Here is a 12,326-nt window from a genome sequence, read left to right on the forward strand (position 1 = left end):
CTGGGGACATTGGGGACAATTGGGGACATTGGAGGGATCGGGGACGTTGGGGACGTTGGAGGGATCGGGGACGTTGGGGACATTGGGGAGATTGGAGGGATCAGGGACATTGGGGACATTGGGGACATTGGGATTGGTCATGGAAATGTCACCTTGGGGACACAGGTGACACACCTGAGGGCAGGTTTGTCATTGTCAATGGCAGCTGTGGGTAGGCGGGGTTGTGGCGGTGACAACGGGGACAGGGCGGGGCTGGGGCGGTGACACTGAGGTGACGCAGGTGACACACCTGAGCGCAGGTTGGTCATCGTGGACGGCAGCTGCAGGTAGGCGGGGTTGTGGGTGGTGACGCCGATCTCGATGGACCCCGCCCACTTGTCCACCATCTTGTCCAGGCGCACCTGGAACAGCTCGTTGTCCCCAAGGGGCCGCGCGCTCAGCACCACGCCGTGGTTGAAGTCATCCGTGGCACTGGGGACAACGGGGACACCATGGGGACATTGGGGACACCATGGGGACATTGGGGACATTGGGGACACCATGGGGACACCATGGGAACATTGGGGACACTGCAGGGACACAGGGACATTCATTGTCCCCCAGGGGCTGTGTGCTCAGCACCACGCCGTGGTTGAAGTCATCCGTGGCACTGCGGACATTGGGGACATTGAGGACACCGTGGGGACATTGGGGACACTGCAGGGACATGGGGACTGTGGCCGCAGCACCGTCCGTCCCTCGTTGACCCCAATGTCCCCAGATGCCCCCAATGACGCCAATGTCCCCACTGTCCCCAATCCCCTCAATGTCCCCAATGTCCCCACTGTCCCCAGTCCCCTCAATGTCCCCAGTGTCCCCGTGGTCACTCACTGCGGCCGCAGCGCCGTCCGGCCCTCGTTGACCCCAATGTCCCCAAATGCCCCTAATGACCCCTCTGTCCCCAATGTCCCCAGTGTCCCCAGTGTCCCCGTGGTCACTCACTGCGGCCACAGCGCCGTCCAGCCCTCGTTGACCCCAATGTCCCCAAATGCCCCCAAATCCCCTCAATGTCCCCAGTGTCCCCAGTGTCCCCATGGTCACTCACTGCGGCCGCAGCGCTGTCCGGCCCTCGTTGACCCCAATGTCCCCAAATGCCCCCAAATCCCCTCAATGTCCCCAGTGTCCCCAGTGTCCCCGCGGTCACTCACTGTGGCCGCAGCGCTGTCTGGCCCTCGTTGACCCCAATGTCCCCAAATGTCCCCAATAACCCCGATGTCCCCAGTCTCCTCAATGTCCCCAGTGTCCCCGCGGTCACTCACTGCGGCCGCAGCGCCGTCCGGCCCTCGTTGACCACGGCCGCCTTCTGGCCGCAGTTGGGGTGGAAGAGCAGCCTGGGCGGGGCGGCGCCGATGGCGTTGGCGGCGTTGGTGGCGTTGGTGGCATTGGTGGCCCGGCGCGGCGTCCCCGCCGTCCCCTCGGGGGACAGCGCGCGCAGGATGGCGTTGTTGCGGCGCAGGCGGTCGCTGTGGTTGTGGTTGTGCACGATGGTCACCTTGACGGCCATGCCGTACAGGTCCACCACGCCGTACACCACCTGCGGCGTCAGCGACGTGGCCACGCCTGGGGAGGGACATCAGGGGGACACTGAGGGACATGGGGACACTGCAGGACATGGGGACACTGAGGGACATGGGGACATGGGGACACGGCCATCCCGGGCAGGGCCACCACACCGTACACCACCTGCGGCGTCAGCAAGGTGGCCACGCCTGGGGAGGGACATGGGGACACTGAGGGACACTGAGGGACATGGGGACATGGCAGGACATGGGGACACTGAGGGACACTGAGGGACATGGGGACACTGCAGGGACAGCTGGGACATGGGGACACGGGGACACTGCAGGGACACGAGGACACTGCAGGGACATGGCAGGGACATGGCAGGGACATGGGGACACTGCAGGGACACAGGGACAGGGTGGTGGCACTGGGGACACGGCGGTGGTGGCACCGGGGACACGGAGGGGACAGCAGGCTGGATTTGGGGTGGATTTTTGGGGTGAATTTGGGGTATTTTGGGGTGAATTTTGGGGTGAATTTGCGGGTTTTTGGGGTAAGTTTTGGGGTGAATTTGCGGGTTTTTGGGGTAAGTTTTGGGGTGAATTTGCGGGTTTTTGGGGTGGGTTTTGGGGGTTTTTGGGGTCAGCTCTGGGTTCTGGGTTTGGGGTGGATTTGGGGTGGATTTTTGGGGTGAATTTGGGGGTGAATATGGGGGTTTTTGGGGTGGATTTTTGGGGTGAGTTTTGGGGTGAATTTGGGGTGAATTTGGGGATTTTTGGGGTCAGCTCTGGGTTCCAGGTTTGGGCTGGATTTGGGGTGGATTTTTGGGGTGAATTTGGGGGTTTTTGGGGTGAATTTTGGGTTGATTTGGGGGTTTTGGGGATCCTGCTTCGAAGTGGGTTTTGGGGTGGATTTGGGGGGGTTTTTAGGGGTGGATTTTGGGGTGAATTTGGGGTTTTTTGGGGCCCCACCTTGGTCCACGCCGTTGATGTAGAAGTGCAGGGCGTTGTTGGCCTTGCGGGTCAGCCCGATGTGGTCGCCCTCCTGCAGGGACAGCCGGGGTCACCCCGACCCCAAAACTGCCAGAATTCACCCCAAAAACCCCCAAATTCACCCCAAAACTGACAGAATTCACCCCAAAACCCCCAAATTCGCCCCCAAAACCCCCCAAAATCGCCCCAAAACCCCCCAAAATTCACCTAAAAACCCGCTAAATTCACCTAAAAACCCCACAAATTCGCCCCAAAATTCACCCCCAAAAACCCCCAAATTCACCCCAAAACTCCCAAATTCACCTAAAAACCTCCCAAATTCACCCCAAAACCCACAAATTCGCCTCAAAACCCCCAAAATCGCCCCAAAACCCCCCCAAATTCACCCAAAAACTGCCACAATTCACCCCAAAACCCCCAAATTTGCCCCCAAAACCCCCCAAATTCACCTAAAAACCTCCCAAATTTGCCCCAAAATTCACCCCCAAAACCCCCCAAAAATTCATCCCAAAACTTCCAAGTTCACCCCAAAACCTCCCAAATTCACCCCAAAACCTCCCAAATTCACCCCAAAACCGCCAAATTCACCTAAAAACCCCCAAATTCACCCCAAAACCCCCCTGGGAAACCCCAAAAACGTCCCCAGGATGGGATGGGGACATTGGGGGAAGGGAAAATTTGGGGGCACCCCCAAAAAATTTTGGGGGTTCTGGGGGGTCCTAAATGGGAAATTTGGGGATTTTGGGGGCACCCCAAAAATTTGGGGGGATTTGAGGGTCCCAGGGGTGGATTTTGTGTGGATTTGGGGGAATTTTATAATTCCATAAATAAAAATCTCCTGAAGGAAAATAATCAGAATTTCTCCATCTCAAGGAGATTTTTGGGGGGATTTTTGGGATTTTTGGGGTGTCCAGGGGTGCCCCCAATTTTGGGGTGCCTGGAGCAGATTCTGGGGGTCCCGTGGGTGAATTTTGGGTGGATTTTGGGGGATTTTAGGGTTTAAAACACAAAATTTGGGAAGTAAAATAATCCCAATTTCTGCAACACAAAGGGATTTTTTTAGGGGATTTTTGGGATTTTGGGGGTCCCCCCAATTTTGGGGTGCCCGGAGCAGATTCTGGGGGTCCCGTGGGTGGATTTTGGGTGGATTTTGGGGTTTTTTTGGGGTCACCTGCAGCTCGTCCAGGCTGAACTCGCAGTACTCCCGGCGCGTCCCTTTGCCGTTGGTCAGGATCCCGCAGCCGCTCATCATGATCGTCCCTGGCACAAAAATTCACTTTTTGGGGCATTTTGGGGCATTTTGGGGCATTTTGGGACATTTCCTGGAAATTTTAGGGCAATTCCTAAAAATTTTGGGGGATTTTTCAGGGATTTTAGGGGATTTTTCAGAGATTTTAGGGCATTTTCCAGGGATTTTAGGGGATTTTTCAGGCAATTTTAGGGCATTTTTCAGGGATTTTAGGGGATTTTTCAGGGATTTTCCAGAGATTTTAGGAAATTTTCTGGAAATTTCACAGGGATTTCCAGAAATGCTGGGGCGTTCTGCAAAGGTTTTGGGGCATTTTCTGGCAATTTTAGGAAATTTTTTCAGAGATTTTTAGGGATTTTTTAGAAATTTTTGATGAATTTTTCATGAGTTTTAGGAGAATTTTCAAAGATTTTTGGGGATTTTTTCCAGGATTTTTGGGGGGATTTTCCCAGAAATTTTAGGGGATTTTCCCAAAATTTTTGGGGCTATTTCCCTGGATTTTTGGGAGTATTTTCCTGGATTTTTTGGGCTATTTTCCTGGATTTTTGGCGTATTTTCCCCAGGATTTTTGGGGTATTTCCCAGGATTTTTTGGGTATTTTTCCAAGATTTTTGGGGTATTTTTTGCAGGATTTTTGGGGCTATTTCCTGAGATTTTTATGGTATTTTCCCCAGGATTTTTAGGATATTTCCCCAGGATTTTTGGGGTGTTTTCCCCAGGATTTTTGGGGCGATTTCCCCAGCATTTTTGGGGTTATTTCCTGAGATTTTGGGGGTGTTTCCCCGGGATTTTTGGGGCTATTTCCTGAGATTTTGGGGGTGATTTCCAGTGGTTTTGGGGTGTTTTTCTTGGGATTTTTGGGATATTTCCCCAGGATTTTTGAGGTGTTTTCCCGAGGATTTTTGGGGTGATTTCCCCGGGATTTTTGGGGTGATTTCCCAGGATTTTTTAGGACTTTTTCCCCCAGGATATCTGGGGCTATTTCCCAAGATTTTGGGGTATTTTCCCAGAATTTTCAGGAATGTTTCCCTGGATTTTTGGGGTGATTTCCCCAGGATTTTGGGATATTTTCCGTGGGATTTTGGGTATTTTCCCCAGGATTTTTGGGGCTATTTCCCTGGATTTTTGGGGTGTTTTCCCCGGGGTTTTTGGGGTGATTTCCCCAGGATTTTTGGGATTATTTCCCCGGGATTTTTGGGATGATTTCCCCGGTATTTTTGGGATGATTTCCCCAGGATTTTTGGGGCTATTTCCTGAGATTTTGGGGGTGTTTTCCCAGGATTTTGGGGTATTTTCTCTGGGATTTTTTGGGGCTATTTCCTGAGATTTTTATGGTGATTTCCCCAGGATTTTTTGGAGATATTTCCCAGGATTTTTGGGGTGATTTCCCCAGGGTTTTGGGGCTATTTCCTGAGATTTTGGGGTGATTTCCCCGGGATTTTTGGGGTGATTTCTGCGGGATTTTTGGGGTGATTTCCTGAGATTTTGGGGGTGATTTCCCCAGAATTTTTGAGGTGTTTTCCCCGGGATTTTTGAGGTGTTTTACCCAGGGTTTTTGGGGTGGTTTCCCGTGGTTTTGAGGCTATTTCCTGAGCGCAGGTTGGTCATGGTGGCCGGGTGCTCTAGGGGAACAATTTCTGGGATTTTGGGGTATTTTCCCTGGGATTTTTTGGAGATATTTCCCCAGAATTTTTGGGGCTATTTCCTGATTTTTTGGGGGTGATTTCCCGTGGTTTTGGGGTATTTTCTCTGGGATTTTTTGGGGCTATTTCCTGAGATTTTGGGGTATTTTCCCTGGGATTTTTGGGGTGTTTTCCCCGGGGTTTTTGGGGTGATTTCCCCGGGATTTTTGGGATTATTTCCCCGGGGTTTTTGGGGTGTTTTCCCGCGGTTTTGGGGCTCACCTGAGCGCAGGTTGGTCATGGTGGCCGGGTACTCGAGGCTGTTGGGGTTGTGGGCGGTGACCCCGATCTCGATGGACCCCGACCATTTGTCCACCAGTTTGTCAATGCGGATCTGGGGGGGCCACGGGCTCAGGGCACCCCAAAATCCAAAATATGACCCCAAAAACACCCCCTAAATATTGCCCAAAAACTTAAAAAAAAAACCAACCCAAAAACCAGAATACAACCCCCAAAAAACCCCCAAAAAACCCCCAAAATTAAAAAAAAAAAACCAAAAAATACCCCGAAACCCAGAATAAAACCCCCCAAAAAAACCTAAATAGTCCCAAAAAATTAAAAAAAAAAGGAAATTCCTAAAGATTAAAAAAAAAAAACTAAAAAAAGTCCCCAAAGTCCCCAGAATATTTTAAAAGAAATAAAAAAAACCAAAAAACAACCCACAAGAACCCCCCCAAAAAAACCCAAAACCAACCCACTAGAACCCAAAAAAAGCAGCAAAAACCACCCCAAAATCCCTGAAAAATCCCCCCAAAAAAACCCCAAAAAATCCAAAATAAATTCCAAAAAATCCAAAATAAATCCTCAAAACCACTAAAAAAAAACCGCCCAAAAGATTAAAAATAATCCCAGAAAAATCAAAATAAATCCCAAAAAATTCACAAAAAATCCCTAAAAAATTGTTGAAGTCGTCCAGGGGCCGCCTCCTCTCATAACACCAAAAAACCACCCCAAAACCCCCTCAAAACTCCTCTAAAAACCCCAAAAAATACTATAAAATTGAAAAAAAAAATCTGGAAAATCTGAAAAAAAAAAAAAAAATCTGAAAAATTCAAAAATAATTCCCTCAGAAGATCCAAAAGAAACCCGTGAAAAATCAAAAAAAATTCGCGGAAAAATCAAAATAAATCCAAAAAAATTCGAAAAAAATCCCAGAAAATCCCAGAAAATTCCCCAAATTTCCCAGAAAATTCCAGATTTTCCCACCTCGAACATCTCCCCATCTCTGAGGGGCCGGTTGGTGAGCACGACGCCGTTGTTGAACTCGTCCAGGGGCCGCCTCCTCTCGGCCGTTTTGTGGCCGTTGCTGAGTTTGATGAGGGCCCCGCACTTCTCGTGGAACAGCAGAGCCTCGTTGGTCACCCCCGGGGCTGGGATCGGGGCAAAAACGGGGGGAATTGGGAAAAATGTGGGAATAGGGGTGGAGAGGGAGAAAAACCAGGGAGAAACGGGGGGAAAAATGGGGAAAATGGGGGAAAAAAAGGGGGAAATGGGGTGAAAATGGGGGGATTGGGAAAAATATGGGGTTACACCCTTCACACTTGGCCACGCCCATAACTCCCACATACAAAACCTTTATTTGCATAAAGGGGCGTGGTTTGTTCTAGTTACACCTTCATGTTTGGCCACGCCCGCACCCCCATATATTGACCCTTTATTTGCATAAAGGGGCGTGGTTTGAAGTAGTTCCACCCCTCATGTTCGGTGATGCCCATAACCCCCACAAATGGGTTTCATTTGCATAAAGGGGCATGGCTTGTTAGAGTCCCATCCCTCATTTTGGCCACGCCCACACCCCTATATATTGACCCTTTATTTGCATAAAGGGGCGTGGTTTGCTATAGTTACACCATTCACACTTGGCCACGCCCATAACTCCCACATAAAAAACCTTTATTTGCATAAAGGGGCGTGGCTTGCTCTAGTTCCACCCCTCATGTTTGGCCACGCCCACACCCCATATAGTGATACTTTATTTGCATAAAGGGGTGTGGCTTTTTCTAGTCACACCCTCATGTTTGGCCATGCCCATAACCCCTATATATTGACTCTTCATTTACATAAAGGGGCGTGGTTTGCTCTAGTCCCACCCCTCATATTTCACCACGCCCATACCCCATATACTGACCCTTTATTTGCATAAAGGGGCGTGGCTTGTTCTAGTTCCACACTCATGTTTGGCCACGCCCATACCCCATATATTCACCCTGTATTTGCATAAAGGGACCTTTTATTTGCATAAAGGGGCGTGGTTTGCTCTAGTTACCCCCTCTCATTCTTTCACCACACCCACACCCCAACACATATCAAGCCTTTATTTGCATAAGGGGCGTGGCCATGGCCGTGGCCCCGCCCCTGACTCACCCCCTGCTGGCTCCAGGCTCTCGGGGAATTTGTCCGGCCGGGGCTGGGGGGGAGGGGCGCGGGGGGGGGCGGGGGGCAGCGCTGGGGGGGGGAGGGGAGGGGACAGCAATGGGTGACCCCGGGGTCACCAAAGAACCCGGCCCAAAATCCCCCAAAATGCCCCAAAATGCCCCAAAATGCCCTAAACACCCCCGGCCCAGCACCCCAGAGCCCCCAAATCCCCTTCCCACCCCCAAACCCCCTCAAATCGACCCCAAACCCCCCCAAATCCCCCTTCCCACCCCCCATACCCCCCAAATCTGCCCCAAACCCCCCAAATTTCCTCCTAAATCCCCTTCCCACCACCCCAAATCCCCCTTCCCACCTCTGAAACCCCCCAAATTTCCCCCTAAATCCCCCCAAATTCCCCCTTCCCACCCCCCAAACCCCCTCAAATCTACCCCAAACCCCCCCAAATTTCCCCCTAAATCCCCTTCCTACCACTCCAAACCCCCCCTTCCCACCCCCAAAGCCCCCAAATTTCCCCCTAAGTCCCCTTCCCACCACCCCAAATCCCCCTTCCCACCCCCAAACCCCCCAAATTTCCCCCCAAATCCCCTTCCCACCACTCCAAATCCCCCTTCCCACCCTCGAAACCCCCTCAAATCTACCCCAAACCCCCCCAAACTTCCCCCTAAATCCCCCCAAATCCCCCTTCCCACCCCCCAAACCCCCTCAAATCTGCCCCAAACCCCCCCTTACCTGGCAGGGCCGCGCCGCCCTCCCCTCCCGCCTCCTCCATCTCCGGGGCCTGCGGCGTCCCCCCGCTCCTTCCCCGCTCCGGGGCCGCGGCCTCCGGGGCCACCTCCGGGGCCACCACGGTGACCTGGGTGCATTTGCCGTAGAGATCGACCACGGCCCAGACCCGCGGGGGCAGCCCGGCCGCCGCCACGCCCCAGTCGCGCCCGTTGACCCAGAGGCGGAGCTCGCCCCCCGGCGTGGCCTCCACGCCCACGCGGTCGCCCTCGGCCAGGGCGTCGAGGTCGGGGCCGAAATCCTCGCGCAGGGAGCGCCCGTCGCGGAGCACGGAGCAGCCCGAGAGCACCCAGGAGCCGCCGCGCAGCCCCGTGGCGCTGCTGGGGAACTCCAGCTCGGCCGGGTCCAGCGCCGTGACCCCCACCTCGATGGAGCCGCTCCACGAGTTCACCTGGAAATGCAGAAAAAGTGGAGAAAAAATGAGATTTTTAGAGGGAAAAATGGAGAAAAAATGGGATTTTTGGAGGGAAAAATGGAGAAAAAATGGGATTTTTGGAGGGAAAAATGGAGAAAAAATTGGATTTTTGGAGGGAAAAAATTGGGATTTTTGGGGGGTAAAATGGAGAAAAAATGGGACAAAATGGAGAAAAAAATGGGATTTTTGGAGGGAAAAAATTGGGGGTTTTGGGGGGTAAAATGGAGAAAAAATGGGATTTTTGGAGGGAAAAAATGGAGAAAAAATTGGATTTTTGGAGGGAAAAAAATTGGATTTTTGGAGGAAAAGATGGAGAAAAAATGGGATTTTTAGAGGGAAAAATGGAAAACAAATGGGATTTTTGGAGGGAAAATAATTGGATTTTTGGAAGGAAAAAATGGAGAAAAAATGGGATAAAATGGAGAAAAAATGGGATTTTCAGAGGGAAAAATGGAGAAAAAATGGGATTTTTGGAGGGAAAAAATGGGATTTTTGGAGGGCAAAATGGAGAAAAAATTGGATTTTTGGGGGGAAAAATGGAGAAAAAATGGGATTTTTGGAGGGAAAAAAATGGGATTTTTGGAGGGAAAAATGGGAAAAAAATGGGATTTTTGGAAGGAAAAATGGAGAAAAAATGGGATTTTTGGAGGGGGAAAATGGGATTTTTGGGGGATAAAATGGAGAAAAAAATTGGAGAAAAAATAGGAGAAAATGGAGAAAAAAGGGGATTTTCGGAGCGAAAAATGGAGAAAAAATGGGATTTTTGGGGGGTAAAATGGGAAAAAAATGGGGTTTTTGGAGGAAAAAAATGGGGTTTTTGAGGGGTAAAATGCAGAGAAAATGGGATTTTTAGAGGGAAAAAATGGGGGTTTTGAGGGGTAAAATGGAAAAGAAATGGGATTTAGAAAGGGTTTCAGTGAAGTCGTTCCAGGAGTTCACCTAAAAATGGGAAAAAATGGGATAAGAATGGGAAAAAGGGGGAAATGGGACTTAAAGGAGATTTGAGTGGAGCTGTTCCAGAAATTCACCTGAAAATGGGATAAAAAATGGGGGAAATGGGAAAAAGGGGGGAAATGGGATTTAAAGGAGATTTGGGAGGATCTGTTCCAGAAATTCACCTGAAAATGGGGGGAAAAATGGGGAAAATGGGATTTTGGGGTCCCTGAAGTCCTGGAGCAGGGAGCGGCCGTCCTGCGGTGTCGAGCAGCCCTCGCCCAGTTCCTCCCAGTTCCTCCCAGTTCAGTCCTCCCAGTCCCATCCCGTTTTCTCTCTCTCCTCTCCCAGTCCATCCCAGTCCCTCCCAGTCCATCCCAGTCCCTCCCAGTCCATCCCAGTCCATCCCAGTCCCTCATCCCCAGTGTCCCCCAGTGCATTCCCAGTCCTCCCAGTCCTTTACCCCCTCAGTGCTCCTTCCCCAGTCCCTCCCAGTCCCTTCCATCTCTCCCCCAGTGCATCCCAGTCCCTCCCAGTCCCCATCCCCAGTGTCCCCCAGTGCCCTCCCAGTCCTTTATCTCCCCAGTGCTCCCCTCCCAGTTCCTCCCAGTCCATCCCAGTCCCCTCCATCTCCTCTCCCAGTCCCCATCCCCAACGTCCCCCAGTCCCTCCAGTCCCTCCCAGTCCCCTCCATCTCTCCCTCAGTCCCCTCCGTGTCTCCCCTGGCACCTCCCAGTGCCCCCCATTCCCTCCCAGTCCCGTCCATTCCCTCCATTTCCAGTGTCCCCAGTCCCGTCCATTCCCTCCCAGTCCCGTCCATTCCCTCCATTCCCAGTTTCCCCCATTGCCCCCCAGTTTCCCCCCTCACCTTCCTATCGATCCTCACGGTGAAGACGCGCCCGGGCCTCAGCGGTTCCCGGCTCAGCACCAGCCCGTGGTTGAACTCCTGGCCCGGCTGGGCCCTGGCGGCGCTGCGGCCGCCTTGGGACAGCGACACGAGGCGCCCGCAGCGGGGATGGAGCTCCGGGGGCGGCCCCGGGGCTCCCCCCGAGGCTCCCCCCGAGGAGCCCCCGCCGGGCCCCGGCGCCGCCATCGCTCCGCGCCCGCCCCTCTCCCGCCCCGCCCACAGCGCGACCCTTTCGCGACATTTTCGCGACATTTTCGCTCCTCGGCGCGCTTTACTGCGGTGTGGCAACCGCTTAGCTCCGACCAATTTTCCCCCACCAAAACCGCCTCATGGTGTCCCTCCCTCTCTCTCAGCGCTCTCCTCATCCTTCTTTCCCCTCCCTCGCCCTTCTCGCCCTCCCTCACCCCTCTGGGGCCGTTCCCCCGCCCGTTTTTCTCGATGGCGGCGCTTTCCGGCCGCCCCTCAGCGCCGCCTTCCTCGCTTTGCGGCGGAGCGGCCGCCGCTCCCCTCACGGCCCTTCCCCGCTTTACGGCGGGCGAGCGGCAACGGCTGCCATGGGGACGGGCCCTGCCCGGCAACGGCGCTCATTAAGGAGCGGCGTTAATTACGGGCCGCGTAATTAACGGAACGTAATTAGCGCCGGGGGGGGCTCGCCGGGCAGGGGAATAAAGGGCGGCGAGGTGCTGAGCGTCGGTACCGTGGGGTGGCGTGTGGTTCCTGGGGGTAATTAGCGCTAATTAGGAGTTAATTAATTAGAGGGAGAAGAAGAGGCGCTGTCCAGGGTTTGATAGGGTGAAATAAATGTTAATTGAGGTGATTAGGAGTATAACGGTGCTGCATCCCTCACGCAGAAATTCACCCGAAATTTCCCCTAAAATTCCCAATTTCCACCCCGAAATTCCCAAATTCCCCCCGAATTTCCCAAATCCCCCCGAAATTCACAATTTCCCCTCCAAATTCCCCCCAAATCCTCCCCAAATTCCCCTCAAATTCCCCCCCAATCGCCCCAATTTCCTCCCCAAGTCCCCCTCAAATCCCCCCAAACCCTCCCAAAAATTCCCCAAATTCCCCCCCCAATTTCCCCTCCATCACCCCTAATCCCCCTCCCCACCGCCGGAACCCCCAAAATCCTCCTCAAATCCACAAAATCTGCACCCCAAAATCTGCACCCCAAATCCTCTCCATCACCCCCAAATCCCCCCTAATCTTCCATAAATCCCCCTAATCTCCCCCAAATCCCCCTCCCGAACCCCCTGTTTCCCCCCAAATCCCCCCCAAATTTCCCTCCATCACCCCCAAATCCCCCCCAATCCCCCCAAATCCCCTCGATTCCCACCCCACCACCCCAAAAACCCCCAAAATCCCCCACAAACCCTAAAATCCCCCACAAATCTCCCTTTAATCCGCTCCCAAATCTTCCATAAATCCCCCTAATCTCCCCCAAATC

The 12,326-nt window shown here is 52.9% G+C and overlaps 1 protein-coding gene across 5 annotated transcripts in view; it reads right to left on the reverse strand.

Moving 5' to 3' along the window:
- NEURL4 (neuralized E3 ubiquitin protein ligase 4) overlaps positions 1-11,097 on the reverse strand; it is a 34,556-nt gene extending 23,459 nt beyond the window's left edge. For all 5 annotated transcript variants that reach the window (XM_071419110.1, XM_071419109.1, XM_071419111.1 and 2 more), the window contains exons 1-9: positions 10,841-11,097; positions 8,571-9,015; positions 7,830-7,910; positions 6,672-6,835; positions 5,688-5,799; positions 3,706-3,794; positions 2,514-2,586; positions 1,299-1,599; positions 290-471 (exon numbers count right to left, since the gene is read on the reverse strand). In XM_071419110.1, the coding sequence (XP_071275211.1) occupies positions 290-471; positions 1,299-1,599; positions 2,514-2,586; positions 3,706-3,794; positions 5,688-5,799; positions 6,672-6,835; positions 7,830-7,910; positions 8,571-9,015; positions 10,841-11,065 (1,672 nt within the window). In that variant the 5' untranslated portion in view covers positions 11,066-11,097. The remainder of the gene's footprint in view (positions 1-289; positions 472-1,298; positions 1,600-2,513; positions 2,587-3,705; positions 3,795-5,687; positions 5,800-6,671; positions 6,836-7,829; positions 7,911-8,570; positions 9,016-10,840) is intronic.
- Between the last annotated feature and the right edge of the window lie 1,229 nt (positions 11,098-12,326).

The sequence above is a fragment of the Agelaius tricolor genome, unplaced genomic scaffold (assembly GCF_023055355.1).
Source record: "Agelaius tricolor isolate 1412-34295 unplaced genomic scaffold, bAgeTri1.0.p SCAF_99, whole genome shotgun sequence".
Lineage (NCBI taxonomy): Eukaryota > Metazoa > Chordata > Aves > Passeriformes > Icteridae > Agelaius > Agelaius tricolor.